Raw genomic sequence first — 16,593 nt, 5'->3', positions numbered from 1 at the left:
TGAGTTTTATTGCCCATCACCCTTTGACACTAGTCAGGTGTGGAGCTTTAGTCTTCTACAGTTGGTATGTTCGTCTGTATTGCCATTCTATATATATATATATATATATATATATATATATATATATATATATATATATATATATATATATATTGTGGTTTCTACCACTGTGTATCAGTCCTTCAGTAATTTCTTCTTTTAAATAAATTTTTACATGTCAGGGTAAGCAACACCTTCTTTGAAGGACTTTGATTTTTCAGCCTCGATCGTTGATGTTTTAGACCCTGTAACGAATGTTTATATGTATATTCCCAGCTATAGCAGCGAGGAGAACATATGGGTCGATAGTTCGAGAAGTGCAAGGTGTCTGTTATGTTTTTAGGATGTTGACGTGCTAAGTAAAACACCCATTTGCTTTCACAGTATTACATACGTAATCCTGGGGTGTCTACACGGATAGCTACTCTCTGACCGGGTCGGCTTTGAACTCTTTCCTATGAAGTCTGGATTGCTGCTTTATTTATAATAAAATTTTTTTCAATTATCATTTTATATATATTTATATATATATTCAGTTATATATATATACATATATATATATATATATATATATATATATATATATATATATATATATAATGCCAAGAAGGAAAGACTGCTAAGTAAAGGACAGTAGTCGATAGGCCTAGCACTACTCTGTTATTTCTCTTTCCTATGTGGCATTGCCTTTATTTATATATTTAATTATCATGTTCCATGTTTCCGTGATTCAGTTATATATACATACATACTGTATATATATATATATATATATATATATATATATATATATATATATATATATATATATATATATATATATATATATATATATATATATATATATATATATATATATATATATATATATATAGAGCTACAAATCAAATTCACTTCACCTGGGCATAACTTGCAAATACTTCACTGAACTCACTATATTCCTCCATTGCAAAGGATAATGAAAACATTCAAGGCAAGTGAGGCATTACACAAAATGGTCTGCAAGGTTCAGAAATTGTTGCTAAATTTAGCGCCAATTAATAACAGACATGAATTGTACAACTTGTAAATATGAGAGTAACTTTAGTTGTCAATTGAGTTTGGGGGATGGATAGGATTTGGGGTGTGGGAACTTCACTCTGCGGTACCCCTATGGACTTGACTTCTTAACTTTTCAAATTCTGATTTAATGCCCAGTACACAAACTAGATTAAATGCCTGCAATGTACGAGAGAGACACAGTTTCATCAGAGAAACTCCAGCTTTATGAAAATGACCAAGTTAAATGCCATGAAATTTGAATTATAGGAGAGTTTAAATGGAAAAAAATCTGATTGAAAATGAAAATATAAAATTCAAGATATGGTGATGGTATCCCTGGATGAAGAGGTAGATAAAGCTATCTCCAAAAGTAATAAAATAAAGGGAAGAAGAATTAATGACAATATTCCCTAAATATATAAAAAAAGAATGGAAGAAATGTATTAACGAGCAGTCACAACGCCTCAGATCGACGTTTACTACTACTTACCTTGCTGCAATGGAGGAGACTGAATCCCCGTCTAAATTGTCTCCTTTAGAGAAAGATATTCGCAAAATACGTAAGAAATTGCGACAGATTGAATCACTAGAACTGGTAGATAGAGAACTCAATGAAGAAGAGCAAATTAAAGTGAGTAGGCTAAGCAAACAGACCAGGCCTAAGGCAGGTCGTAGCTTCAGCCGCTTCTCGTCTGTCGTTTTGTAGGCCTAAGGTAGAGTTGCTCATTAAGCCTCGATAGGCCTTGTTGTAGACTAACCATGTTTGCTGAACTTGTTTAATGGAATGTAAGTTAAATTACTAATGTTATGTAGACAATAGATTATTTGAAAGTGGTATGACTAATTAAAGTATTACCCACTAAATATGACGAATCTCCAGGCTACGTAGGCTCTAGTCCTGAATCAGAATAGACTTACCTCAGTCTTGACCCTAGTTGAATTTTTAAATTGATGGTCAATATAACTAATGTTATGTTGACCATGGGTTATTTAAAAGTGAAGGTTGGTATGACTACTTAGTATGAGTAACTATGACTACTTGCTATGATTAGGCCTGTGGTCTTGAATCAGAATGGACCAACCCTAACCCAAGCCCATGAAGTTTTCTGGTTTTCAGATGGTTATTTTATGGCTTGTGAGATTTAAACAATCATTCGAGCGGCTGACAACTGGTTTATGGGGTTTTCTTACTGATGACACTTTTAGCAATTAGCCAGTGGGGGAATAGGCCTAGCCTGGACGTAACCCTATAGTGGTTAAAGTCTCATGTATCTTATCATCATCATCGCCTCCAAAGCTGTGTGACACGAAGGGCCTTCATGAAATTCCACCCTCACATCTTGCCTGTGCTTTTCTTTCTCTAATCTCCACTTATCTCCAGCATCCATTCTCATAATTGTCATCCAAGTAGGTTTGGGTCTTCTGAATCCTTCAGGGGTTGTTCAAAGGACATGTCCAAGTGACTTGACCAAAGAAAGGGATTGTGATGATCAATTAGGATATAAATGCCACTTATCCTAGTCAAAGTAATACATCCTCATTCTAACCTAACATTACCTAGGATGTAGTTCCATATGCCATGGGAGTCCCCTGGAACCAGACTAACCAAACCTTAATAAGGATTTAGTTTCCTACGCACTGTGGTAGCTCCCTTGAGCCATAGACTGTCAACCTTAACAATGGTCTTCATGTATAACAGAAGGTACATACAGATCCTTTTGCTCTTTAGTTGATTTTGTCAGTTGCCCCATTCTTGGCCCACCCCACTAGAGAAATGCTTTCTAGGGCTTTGTTTAATTCTGCCCTTCTACCCATCCCTTATTAATACTTCTAAGATTACATATGAAATCTGACTTGAGAAGTTGGTGATCCAGCCTTCGCAGCAGTCTTAGAGGCTCATGATATGATTCGGTCCCATGTCATGTATGCAGTTGGTCATCCGTGGGAAGAGTCTGTGCTAAGTGTGTTTCCTAACTTTCCTAGTTCTTTAGAACTGTTTTGGAAGGTCCATGCCCATGCCTGCCATCATCATCATCATCATCAGGTGCCATATCCCCAAGGACATCGGCAGTCATGGCTCGGCACTCCTCTCTATTTCCGGCTCTCTGCAGCAACTGAGCTGCAGACATTCTTCCTCCAGTCATTCTCACCAATGCCTGCCATAAGTCTCATAAACCAGAAGTCTAACTGTCCCTGTGTTTGTCTGTTTTTTGCCAAAGGGAAAGTGAGAGTTGACACTGGGGAATGGTAGTATACCCATTCCTCACCTGCCTGTTATTACTAAACTGCCCTGTTAACAAGGTTCAGTGTCTGAACAAGCTAGCACTGAGGTATATCCATATAAAATATTTTATTTTAAAAGTACAGTAACTGTATCGGATTTCCATTATCACTATATTTGTAAGGTTACTCATTTGAAGGGTATCATTAAAATTATATTTGTTTTTGTCACTTAATGATTATTTTGTTATCTTAACTGATTTAATGACATATCTATCTGGGTTACTTATGAATTTACCTAATATTACTTTATTTAAATATGAGCAACAAAACTTAAAAATTGCAATAAAAAAGAGAATAGTTCCCCATGAAGTTATTAGGAAACTTTAGGTTGATGTATCTGACAAAACACAAGGTCCTAGAATTTCATAATTGATAATTTCTGTTCTTCAACTCACAGGTAAACAGTAAAACCAGCCTCCGAAAAGAACTCCGTAGTCTTTTGGAGAATATCCTTCCAGAAGATGATGACGATATAATGAAACGTCAGAGGTATGTCACACTTTTGTAAACCTATGGTATACTCTCTTATGCTTTTGTTTCAAGAGAATGTTACAACTTTTTGAACATTATGTCAGTATTATTAGTTTCTTGTTCATACACAAATACAGTCCTATATTTTAAGAAAGCCTGTAATGAGTAAAGCTACTATATATAGGTGACAATCAGATTTGATGCTTTTGCAGTAATTACCTCACTAACAGCACTGTTTGCTCCTCAAGTCTCTAGTGGTTTGAACTATTCTGACATTGTTTCATACACAATAGTGCAGTGTGGATAAAAATGATAAAGTATGAACTTTGAGTACTTAAAGTAGTTAATGATTATTGAATTAATAGGGCTTTTCATCTATAAATTAACCTCATATTTTATTTAGGCTTATCACTGTGTAAGGGGTTAGCCATTAGATATAATAATTTTTGAAAGAAATAAGTTGGGTCTCTTTCCAGTTTGATTGTCAACAGCTATTGGAACCCCCTCTACCAGACATAACTACTTGTAATTCTACCTGTAATTCGTTTAAAAAATGGGAATACAGCTTACTTCCAATAATATTTACAAAAGACCTCTGGAACAGTGTTAATATACAAAGTGAGGAAGGTCAAGAGGGATAAATTTCTCTATTATCATTATCATCTGTCATACCCGTTTTATTTGTCTTTCAGTTATTTGATTAAGTCAGAGGAACATTGTTAAAGAATCTTGTATTGTAGATACCAATGCTGTACTTTTTGTTTTTTGTATTAATCTATTGTAATGTGACATGGGTGCTTGTTGGTTTTCTTCTGCAAACAGCTTTTATAATTTAAGCACCTTTGTGTACATTGCATAGGTTTGTGTTTGTTTGATACCTAAGAGAGGTCTTTAGTGAACATAATTGTTTGTCTCCTTCTGCAAGTCAGAATTTACAACAGGTAGTGTATTTATTTTTTATTTACAGTCCTTGTGCTGATTATTCAAACATAGCAGAAAAGAAAGCCAAAAATACTGTGGTTGTGAAATCAGAAGTTCCAGATATTACAAATCCTGATACAGGAAGAAAAGAAGAGGTTACCACCTTAAATACTAACATATCACGTGCTGATAACTTGGAGACATCAACAGCATTACGAGGAAAAGACTCCACTAAAAAGAAACGTGCTCAAGAAAATATTCCCATTGGAGTAAGTGAAGCACAAGGGAACTCTTTGTCTATCAGTGTAAAAGGAAATCCTAACCAAGTGAGACAAGAAAGTTTAACAAAGGCAGCACAAGAGAAGTCACTATGGAAAGATAGCAGCTACGAAGTGTATACCTTGGAAGGCCACAATGATATCATACTCTCTGTGGACTGTACTGATGAATTCATCATCTCTGCCAGGTTGGTGCAACTTTTTGGTAATCGTTCTCCCTTTTCTAATTTTTAACCCAGCTGTGCACAGATGCAAACCCTTGATATACACAATAATATGCATTCTATATTTGCACTCTTTACAAAGTTAAATGTGCTTGTGTTGTACTACAAGCTCCAGTAAGTTTTGCATTTAAGCATTCCTCATTCTGCAAAATTTCACATGGTTAGTTTTTGATAATTATGTTTTTCGTGTATGTGAACATCGAAATTGCTAAAAAGTGTAATAAAGCTTTATACAGAACTCTACTTTTTATAGTAATTTATTGGCTTTCATGATTTTTATGTCAGAGTGAACTTAAGCAAACCTTGATAATTGAGAAAGCCTCAACAAATTAGCTGATAGCAGTAATCACGAATGGCTTAGTTGTAATGTACAATATTGCAAATGTCAAGATTAGAAATGATGAGGCTGGATGTTTTTGAGAGCTTTTTTAGCTCCCATCTTCAACTAAAGATGTTGGAATAGTATGATTATTATAAATAAACAAATAATGCACCCGTTTTCTTTTTTTCTTAGCCGAGACACAACTGTGAAAGTGTGGCGAGTCTCTGAGACCAAAGAAGAACGGAGTTTGAGAGGGCACACAGCATCAGTTACAGCTGTGGCATTCTTGCCTGTGGAACTAGCATACTCTTTGCTGAGAAAATTTGAGGTAAATGTAGCTTTAATTTTGAGTCTTCCTTTTGAGCAACAGCTACTTGAGTTCCTAACATCAGAAGTGTTTTTACTCTTCGTAATTCAGGAGAAGTGTACAAATTATCTTTGCAGGTTGAATTGCTTGAAAATATTTTTGATAACAATATTGTTACAGTTTAAGTAGTATTGTTTTTAATTTCTTATCTGCACCAGTTACTAAACACTGGGAACTATTTTTGGTTTCTAGAGGTGCAACTGTATAATGAAAAAATCTGTATTTGCCTTTCTATAAATTCAAACCGTACCTTGTAGTTATTTCAAAGGAACTGGTATCTGTTGGCCTAAAAGGGAAACAAATCTCATCATGTTGACTTAAGATACTGACATAACTGAAGTTTTCATTGTTTACATTTCTGCATGAATTGGTTATGAGATTTTTGTCACTTCATATAGAATTAGTTAAATGTATCATGGGTATTACAGTATTTAAGCAAATGTTTTTTATTATGATTGAAGTGTAGTTAGAAACAGCTTAGGAAGGAGTTGTTTTGTGTATGACTCTAGCCATTGCTTAAGAAAACCTTGTGCTTAAGTTTGAAAGGAGTGAGTGTATCTAATGAAAACTATTGGGCAATGGGTGCCTTTGGTTACATCATTTTCTTCCTGCCTTCTTTTGTGGTGTGCTGTTTCCATCCATATTAATCTCAATATTTTCATTGGTTTCTCTTTGTCTTTGTATACTACTTAATGTATGTTTAATGTGTTTGTAGATATTTTTCCTTTGGTCTGTCCTGCAAGTACCAGAAACATATTCCACGAACTTGAAGTACATTTACATTCCTTAGCTGTGACCTATGATTACCATAAATATATTCCAAGGACACAAGACACATTCACATGCTTTACCTGGCTTCCTGCAATTACCATAACTACACTCCATGAACACGAAGCACACTAACCTGCTGTATGTGTAGTCTAGCACTCATATGATGTAGGTTATCTCTTGACACACATTTGAGATCACTGTACATTGCTGGATAAATCTTTAATCCTGTTTGAGTGTCTTTAGTGAAGATTTATGTAGTTTTCCTAGCCATGAATTAAAGAGGCTGGACCTCCCTGCTAAGGCATAGCTTGTGCATGCTTTTACATCTTTTTCATTTGTAAGTTCCTTAACATAATTTTCTTAAAAATCTTTAAATTACCCAACAGGAAGGACTGTCTTGAGAGACATGTTTACCGAGGATTGTTTTACATTCATTAACTATTTCTGATAAAGTAAAGAAAATTTTCTTTCCTCACAGGATGATCCAGAATCGATGCCATTTTCTTACAGTAAAGGATCTCCAGACTGCAGAGTTTTAGCTGTTTCAGGGAGCCTAGATTGCACTTTGAGAGTGTGGGATATTTCCACAGGTTAGTGAGAGTGTGGGGTATTACCACAGGTTAGTGTGATGGATGCAAATCAAGTTGTAAAAGTAGCCCAATATGGAGTAAGCGTAGAGAGATGAAGAATAAAACATAAATGTAATAACAAAAAAAGTGAATGAAACTAATTTGAGTGACTCAACAAAAAAGGTTTGCTCCCAGTCTGAACTGAAGTTCCAATGATGCAATGATGCTGCCAAGATCATCATTCCATGATTTGGTTACACCTTGAACAAAACTTGGAGACAATTGTGCTATTGGGCCTTACCAACAAAAAACCAAGACCTAAAATGAGCTGCACGTCTAGTACTGTATGGTAGATGATGTAGTCTGGGAAGATCTGGATGCTACTTTGGTTTGAAACTTCGTGAAATACACATATTAAAAACAGGTCAATTGTACTTCATGTATGATTAACACCGAGTTACATGGTTATATGTTGTCCTTAATAAGTTTTATTTGCTTTATTTCCCTCGAAGGTGAAAGTTTTGGCTCGATATACACTTACAATGGTATTACTGTGATGCAATGTGCAAACTGGGGTGCTGTTACTGGAACAGAAGGAGGAAAACTTGAAGTGTGGTGCCTTGTTAAAGGAAACCGTCATACTTTCACCAATGCATTCCAGTGCCAAGTCACAGCGCTTATATGTGAGTTCTTGCATTTGACAGTTTTCATATTTTCTCCATTAAATTTTCAATGTCACTTCTTTACTTTAAATTGTTTTGGAGATCACTCTCTTTGGCCATCTGTACCTGACAAGATTAAACATATCTGTCTTGGTGTTCTTACTCAAATACAGATCCTGGTATTTTGCATGTACTTTATATGATGCTCTGATTATTATTATTTAGCAGTTTAATGAGGCAAATGAAGGTTTATTTTCAGGTGGAAAATTGGTAAAGTGAAAGAAGTTGAACTTTTATTTGGAAAGAAACAAGCTGGAATAAATGAAATGTTTAACTTGTTCACAAATTGATGTCATTTTAATGTGGATATCATGATGGAAAGAAAGCACGCTTTTAACCAGAGTTTAGTCATTTCTTAATTATTGCTTGGATATTGTTCATCTTATTTTTAAAACCTCGAATTATGTAATGTATGGTGGACCTATTTAATTATGCTGCCTTTCTTGTTGACATTGAATATGATGTACTGGTCACTACATAATGTACTCCATTTGTTTCTAGATGCATAATGGGCAAAAGCCTTAATTTAACTCACGATAGGATACAGCTTATATTTAAGCACAGTATTTCATGATTAGGAAGTTCATGATTTATGTGATGCAAAGTAAAATCAAGATATGACACTTAATATTCTTGTTAGAAACCACATAAGATAATTTTTTTTTTTGGTTTGCAGATTGAAAATGATCACATTTATGCTGGAAGCACAGAAGGAGATATAGGCATCTGGCAATATAACACATCGTCCAGGACTTTGAGTGCTGTTTTTGTTATGGAATTAGAATCCGAGGCTTATGTTCCTCTTAAATGTCTCTCAACTCTAGTTGGCATTGGAGGGGTGCTGTTTTTGGGAGACAGTGGACCAAACATTAAAGTTTTGGATTGGAAAAAAGGTTTGTGATGACAAATACTTATTTTTCTTATCTTTTAGTGCTGTATTTCCATTATACTGAATGCTAAATATGTTCATGCAAAAATATAAGCTTCTGTTTTACAAGTATCACTGCAAAAGCTTATAAACAAATTGAGATGTAGTACAACTACCTGGTGGTACTTAGTGCCTATTGCTCTGGTGAATATCACATTTTCTTTTTCAGTTTACCATCAGGGAAAATCCCTGCTTCTTCCAAAGATTTTCAAAATTTGGTTATCTTTGAATTGTCAACTTAACCATGTGTTTCTGCTACAGAGTTCCCTTTTTTTTCGTTAATAATTGTTAATTTAGACAGAAAAGATCCATCTATTAATCATTAGAGGCAATGGGGACAGATGTAGATCAGAGCACCTTGGTCTTGGACAGATACTGATTTGAGTGGGAGCTTATAGAATTTTTAGTGGAGAAAGAAAGAATATCTTCAAGAAATTGTATATTTTTATTAAAATAAATCTCTTACTGCAGTTACAGATTTATGAAAATGACACAAAGTTGGCTGGTTATTTGTATTTTTTTGCCGTTGATCTATTTTAATTAAAGATTTACCCTTCTTTTTACAGGTAGTGTTACTCGCCTACGTAACCATAGAGGAGATATTGGGATGACCGATAGCATAGCAGTAGCAGCAGATGGACACTTACTCTCATCGTCTTACTGTATTGATACTGGACACTCTTCCATAAACGGTTAGTTGGTGTGTCTAGCCACATACAACTACCCATTCGCAAAGTGGCAAGGAAGGCTTTTTATCTTAGAAACAAGCTAGAAAAAATCAACTCATTACAGGCGTAGATTTCTGATGTGCTCTTTCCACCCTTTTACTATCCTGAGTACATTCACTCAGCATTCCCATACTGTTTGGCAATAGAACCCAGATGGAGTTAGTGACCCTGCCGCTAGTTCCAAACCCAAGCTATTATGTATTGTTATTATTTAACAAGATCAAAGTGTCACATTTGTAGACTCATAGATCTCCTTCATAAGATTTGCTTTTAAGCGAGAGGTGAAAATGCAAACAAGTAAATGTTCTACTGTCCAATCCTTTTAATTTTAAGACTAAAGGACATGTAATCTATATACTTCTGCAATTACATATAAGTGCATTAGGTTACTGCCTCAGACAGTTGTTCCAGCAATGCCTTGCCATTATTAGAAGATACATACAGTAGTTATTTCAAATACTGCATGAATCCCATGTAATTTTTCTATGTAGCTGATGTAGAACGAGGATGCAGTTAATTTAGGATGAGTGGGTTTGGGCAGTAACAAAATGCTTTTGGTAGGTGAGGAAGTCAGGATGGTGATTTTATCATGTGATTTTTTGGATGAACTATACTTTCTGTTTGGATACCCAGGCTCAACTCTTCATTCATTCCTCCAGAATAGTGATAGATGCCACATACCAAAGCTTCTGGAATTTTTTTTATATAAATTAAGCTTGAAGGATTTTTGTTCTAATATTTCTTTTTCTGTGTTAAACTCAAACAAGCTTGAAGGATTTTTGTTCTAATATTTCTTTTTCTGTGTTAAACTCAAACACTTTAAAAGTTAAAAGTAGTGTTATGTGTACTTAAAAGTGTAATCAGTAGTGTTACGTATACTGTACTTAAAAGTGTAATCATGCATTTGGCTTTTTATTACTTTATTAATAAATTTGTCTATATTTTTCAGTGCGGAAATCAGCGACAGGAAATTACATTTGCTCTCTTGTTGATACGGATGAAGGCCGTTACCTGGCCTTGAGATGTTCTCCTGGGATTATAGTAACTGGAGGACACCTCCTTAAAGTGTGGATACAGGGAGAGAAGAGGTGAATCTGGGAATTTTTGCCTTATACCCATTTCTTTTGGCATCTACCCACATAGTTGTCCATGTCATTATTCTGCTGTTTCCAGATGAAATTTTGAGAAAAGTATGAAGTATATGAGGAAGGAAAACAAAATTAAGACAACATTTATTAAAGTACTGCATTAAGTATCTTTTATTGTGTGGAGAAAGTCAAACCACATGGTGCTCAGATTAAATTTATTTTTTATAATTTTTTTTCCATTACAGGAGTGGGCAGAAGACTCATGGAAAGGAAGTTATTAATCCTAAATTTTATCAGAAACTCTCTGCCAAGGCAGCAGACTCAGCATCAGAAGATGATACAGACTGGGCATCATCTAGTGATGAAGACAGGGACCTTGATGAGGATACTTCAAAGACTGTATCAAGTGATGCCTATCAGCCTGCAAGTAGTTGGTGGTGCAGTATTTTTAATTTTCAGGTATTATTGTATATGTCTATCACTGCTTTTATTACTTGTAAATATTTTCATGTCAGTACCTGAAGGTATTTGTTCTATGAGACATGTAACTATTTTTCAAGGGAAGTACAGTATATGCAAGTGAAGGATTAACACAACTACTCAACTGTAGTTGACAATTTATCAGATATTCCTAAAAATTATTAAATCTTTCAACATATGAATGTCTTGGGTGTTAAACAGTATTTTCCTGAGTCCTTGACTTGATGTACATCATTTCTGTATACTACTTGCTCAAACTAACCTGCCATTTTGGTTGGCTGAAAAAATAAAGAAACATTTGAGCAGTGTGTACAGTATAATAATTTATAGAACAAATTTATAAAGAAATGTTTTCATAACATATATACATAAGGGACTCAAGTTACCTTTGACTAAAGTTACCTTTTAAGGGAAAAGCACTCAAGATCCAGATATGAATTTTAGAGACTACAAAAACAGTAAGCACCAGACAGGGCTGAAATAAAATCATCTTCAGTTACTAACATATAAAACTAGTAGGAGCCATTTGCCCTCATTATGAGCTAATTAAAAGACAAAATTCTGAAGCCAGTCTTTGAGCCGGCATTTGATAATAACTGGGAATCTGTTTCACTGTATCCCCACTATTCATGTATGCCCACATTTGTGGTCTTCAGTTGTCCTCAGACTTAGAAGTCTTTTGTCTAGCAGACAAAAGAGTAGTAGTAGTAGTAGTAGTAGTTGTAGAATGCATGTCCCACCTTTCCATAAATCTGAAGTGTGGTCCTCAGTGCTAGGTTGCCATTATTCACCATCATTCCTTTCCAGTGCCTGCTTCCTTGCTATCAAACACTTCTACCTGTTACTTTTCAGTTTAACATGGGAGCTTTCTCCTAGTTCTCTCTTTAGGTTCAAGTACTTAATTTCCTTTATTTTCTGGATCTCTATCTTGCCGTCTAACCACTTCAACTCCTTTTCACTGTTGTAATGCTGAATGGCCAAAAGTGTCTTAGTTCTTGGCTTGACAACCTAAAGTTTGTAAATCAGATCAAATTCCTTTCCAGTCCTCTCCTCTTTCTCTTAGAAAGTAAAATAAATATGATTTTCCACATTTATCAGGTACTTATCCATCCTCAGTGCTTACCTCTGACCTCAAGGTGTGGATAACTGTGGTAGTTGAAATTTAATTATCCTGTGAACAGATATTTCAGCATGTTTTTCATTGATTTGTGTGTATTTTCATTTGCCTGGATTCTGTAGTTTTGTGTTTTGTTGCCAATGGTGATGAGGGGAAGGCAGCTGATAATCACCCTCAGCCCCTTAAACAAGTTCATGCAGCAGACTTCCTTCACGGTGGAAACAGCAGCTTTGATGTGGTGATTTAACAAGAGGGGGGAGTTCCTTGCATCCCTGGTCGTTAAGAATGCATGCTTCAATGTCCCAGTGCATCTTGCTTTGAGGAAATACCCTTTGTTTCAGCAGGGAAGGTGTTTCAGATACGAGTCCTGTGTTCAGCAGGGAAGGTGTTTCAGATACAAGTCCTGTGTTTCTGCATAGCAACTGCTTTGCAATCTTGTTCAATTAGAGGATCCTAAGTGGCTGAAGGATCTCAGCCAACTTTTATAAGTTCAGTTGGACCTTCTATCACTGGAGTATCTGACATTCACAGACACGTTGAGTCGAGGTTGGGGATAAAACCTACTAGATCAATTGGTAATTTCTCAGGAAGAGAGGCAGCACAACTTGAATTAAAGGCTGTTGTTATAGACCTCCAAGCATTTGCTTGGCTCTACATGGAAGGTTGTAGGTCTGGTGAGTATTAATTCTAAAACAGTAGCTTGCTTGAAGATTGGGGGTGTCACTAGATCCGAAGCACAAAATCAGATGATAGTGGACATCAATTATGGACAGAGGTAAGCAGTGTTGGCACAGTACCCCAGTCTGTTCCAGGGAAGCAGTTTCCTCCATAAGAATGTTTTCTGCTTCCAAAGATATCCAAGACTGTTTGCAATAGGCTGCAGTTGCAACCTACCAGTATACATACCAGCCCAGTTGAACCTAGCAGTCTAGCAATTAAATGCAATATTGCATCCCTTGGACAATCTGGATGAGTATGCCTTCTCACAAGTGGATTCAGTCAGGCTCTAGAAGAGCTCCAAATGTCCAGGAATGTGAAGTTGACATTGAATGCTCCCCTTTGGTTGCAGCAGAAATGGTTTGCATGAGTTGTACTACTATTGCTAATCTTGTTCTATCTGTTATACTAACGAGTCTTTGAGCACAGTATTCAAAAACCACAAATGTGAGCATATATTATGAGTGATGGGTTTTTATGAAATAAATAATTTTGTATTATAAAAACTTAGATTTCATGTATTACAGAAGGTAGAGGATCAGGTTATCCTGCATAGTAATAGATTTCAGAGTACTGTATTTGTCCAACCATATGTGTTTATCAGGTCACTTGGATATTATTTGTAACCATTACTCAATAAGGGTTAATATGTACTTCATCAAAGTTTGTAGCAACTGCAAGAGCAATAACTATTTACCGATATGTGCCTTAACTTAATGACATATTTTAACTATACAGTAAACAGAAGTAGCCACAATAATTGACACCTTGAGATTATTTCTCTGGCACAGAAGTGGTAGATAATTATTGTTAGGAAGTAGAAGTATTGTTTTTAAATAAAGAAACCTCTTTTGAGCCTTTCTGAATGTAAAATTTGTAAACGGTGTTATTTAAAATGAGTACTTGCTGCCAGCAAAGTTTTTTGTCCAACAGTAGCTTCAGTAACAAAACTTCCTGCTGGAAGTATTGATGCTAATGAGTGGTTTTTGTCTTTCACTTGTGAATGCCTGAAATTGACTGGTTTGGTATAGCACACTCAACATAGGCAACAGCCTCACTAACACTGTTTTAAATAACTTAAAAGCATTTGTTTTAGCCATTGTATGGTTGCACATAGGTCCATGAAGCCGTGGTGTTTCTCTAATATTGATTATAGTAAATAACACGAATTTATCCATTTTAGTGTGGTTTTGGAGTGTTGGGCATTCAGACTACGCTGTAATAGTATGGTATGCATAACCTTCTAGTGCTGATATACTGTAGATGGTTTTTTAAAATGTATTTGTAATGTTTAATTGACTTATCATTTGTAATGTTTAATTGGCTATTTAAATTTTTTCTTAATTCTTTGATTTTAACTTTTACGACAAGGATTATAAGCCATTGCCAGTAGCAGTAGGTGTACAGTACAGTGAAACCTCTCTTTAATGGACTAGTAGGTGGGGAGAAGGTTGTTTGTTAAAGTGAAGCATTGTTTTTTCCTGCCCTAAGTGATGTTTATCGGTAGGCCAGCCTCGGTCTAGGTGTGATAACCACTGACATGTATGAAAAGATTCACATTATGAAATAATTGATAATAAAGGTATTAAACCATTTTCACCTTATATATTATTGGCATATCTTCATAATAAATAGCCTATTCAAGATATAATTCAATGTCAGTGAAATCAACTTTTATCCATGAGAGGCCAGCTGACAAAATGTAAATGAGTTATATGGTTGCGTTCACAGCAACCTTTATCTTTCGGTAACCTTTCAAAAATTTTAATGGTAGTGTAATTATAGTAGTAATAACATTTAGGATAACATAATATTCATTTTTAATTAAATTTCTTTATCATTTTGGTGGTAAATAACTTTTTAGAACAATGCAGTCATATGAACGATAATTATCATACATTATCGCATTGTTGTTTGTGATTGGCGATGAAACGTAAGCATAATAAAACCATTTTTACCTTATATATTATTGGTATATCTTCATAATAAGTAGCCTATTCGAGGAATAATTCCAAATCAATGAAATAAACTTTTATCTATGCAACGCCAGCTGACAAAATGTAAACATCGAATTGTGGTAGCGCTCACAACAACGTTATCTTTCGGTATCCTTTCAAAATTTTAATGGTAGTGTAATTACGGTAGTAATAACGTTTAGGATAATATTAATTTTTCACTAAAATTTCATCATCACTTTAGTCATACGAATGATAATTATTGTACATTATCGAATTGTTAGGGGTTTGTGGCTGGTGACGAGACATAAACAAAACAGTGTTTCCCTTTTAGGCGACATGTTTAGAAAAAACATGATATAGAACTGGCTTGTTATTTTGTTTATTTTGAATTTCCAAGGATACAGTAAGTAAAACTGCAGGAAAATGGCATTTGTAATATCTTTACATAACCAATTTTTCTTAAGATACCTGTTGTTGCAAAAGCTAGCCTATACACAGAGGGTTTTGTAATTTAACAGTCGTCTTGTACTACCCTTGACCGGATTTTGTTTGTTAGATCCGATGTCCATTGGTTCTGGGTCCATTAAAGCGAGGTTTTACTGTGTACTGTACCTCAAATTATCTATTTACCATAAGTTATTTGTCAACACTCGTATTAATATATTTTTGATGTATAATTTTTTATACTAAAATGCCTATATATTTTGAAACATGTTTATTCCTCTTATTACTTACAAATTCTGTAAATTATCACATTATTATCCATATCTATGTCCATAACCAATGGATATGCATTGTCCAGCTAAAGTACCTTGTTCGCTCTCAAGTCATTTTTTATACTACTTGAAATGAATGAAAGAATCTTCACCTATTTAAATAATCTTGTAGAGATCTGTATTATTCTTGTATAAATGCTTTACTTTTTGTTTTTATGAATTTTGTTTGTTTTTCCTCTCGACTAAAGGAATTTTAATCCAGATATCAGGTCTTAGCCCCATCTGGATTTTCCAGATAATTACTGAAAAGATCTGGAACTGGAATTTTAACATACATATTATTGAATATAGTTACATTTTTACTATGTCTGTAAGGAATTCTGCTACATCTACAAGCACACAAAAATTCAAAATTGTATATTAAGGACCGTGATCTCTTCATCTGCAGTAATGATGTTCTATACCAATATTGTCAATTTGATATGATACTAAGTATTTTATAATTCAGTATCAGTAGTACGTACTTGTGTACTAATATTGGTTCTTTTCAGTACTACTTTGCTAATATTTTTCTAAAAGCATATAAATTTTGATTCTGTACTGGGTTGTTTTTCCCTACTGGGACCTTGGGCTCGCAGCATTTTGCTTTTCCAATTAGGCTTGTAGTTTGGCTTGCAGTAGTAATAATAATAATGAGAAGCCTTATTTGTGTTTTTCTGTAAAAAAATGCATCAATCGTAACCAGCCCAAACTGCATCTGTGATGCCCTCAAAATGCTACTTCTGTTTCACTTGCTTTGCCCTTTTTTGCTCAGTGTTTCAGTGGCTTCCTCAGCAATGGCAATTCCCATACC

The 16,593-nt window shown here is 34.9% G+C and overlaps 1 protein-coding gene across 1 annotated transcript; it reads left to right on the top strand.

Moving 5' to 3' along the window:
• Positions 1–1,540: 1,540 nt before the first annotated feature.
• On the top strand, positions 1,541–15,956 carry LOC136847342 (uncharacterized). Its single transcript, XM_067118927.1, has 10 exons — positions 1,541–1,711; positions 3,761–3,852; positions 4,802–5,221; positions 5,772–5,907; positions 7,196–7,307; positions 7,799–7,989; positions 8,685–8,901; positions 9,503–9,628; positions 10,614–10,752; positions 10,998–15,956. The coding sequence occupies exons 1-10, from the start codon at positions 1,580–1,582 to the stop codon at positions 11,272–11,274; spliced, it is 1,842 nt and encodes a 613-aa protein (XP_066975028.1). The 5' UTR covers positions 1,541–1,579; the 3' UTR covers positions 11,275–15,956.
• Positions 15,957–16,593: the final 637 nt, after the last annotated feature.

The sequence above is a fragment of the Macrobrachium rosenbergii genome, chromosome 16, assembly GCF_040412425.1.
Source record: "Macrobrachium rosenbergii isolate ZJJX-2024 chromosome 16, ASM4041242v1, whole genome shotgun sequence".
In the NCBI taxonomy this organism is placed as follows: domain Eukaryota; kingdom Metazoa; phylum Arthropoda; class Malacostraca; order Decapoda; family Palaemonidae; genus Macrobrachium; species Macrobrachium rosenbergii.
Note: the sequence above shows the minus strand (reverse complement) of the source record. Positions and strands in the feature narration are given on the sequence as shown.

Excerpts from the sequence above, each read along its gene's own strand:
- LOC136847342 (XM_067118927.1), top strand. The coding sequence starts at position 1,580 with ATGGAGGAGACTGAATCCCCGTCTAAATTGTCTCCTTTAGAGAAAGAT. Across the intron at positions 1,712-3,760 it reads ATGAAGAAGAGCAAATTAAA|GTAAACAGTAAAACCAGCCT; the intron begins GTGAGTAGGCTA and ends TTCAACTCACAG. Across the intron at positions 9,629-10,613 it reads TGGACACTCTTCCATAAACG|TGCGGAAATCAGCGACAGGA; the intron begins GTTAGTTGGTGT and ends TATATTTTTCAG.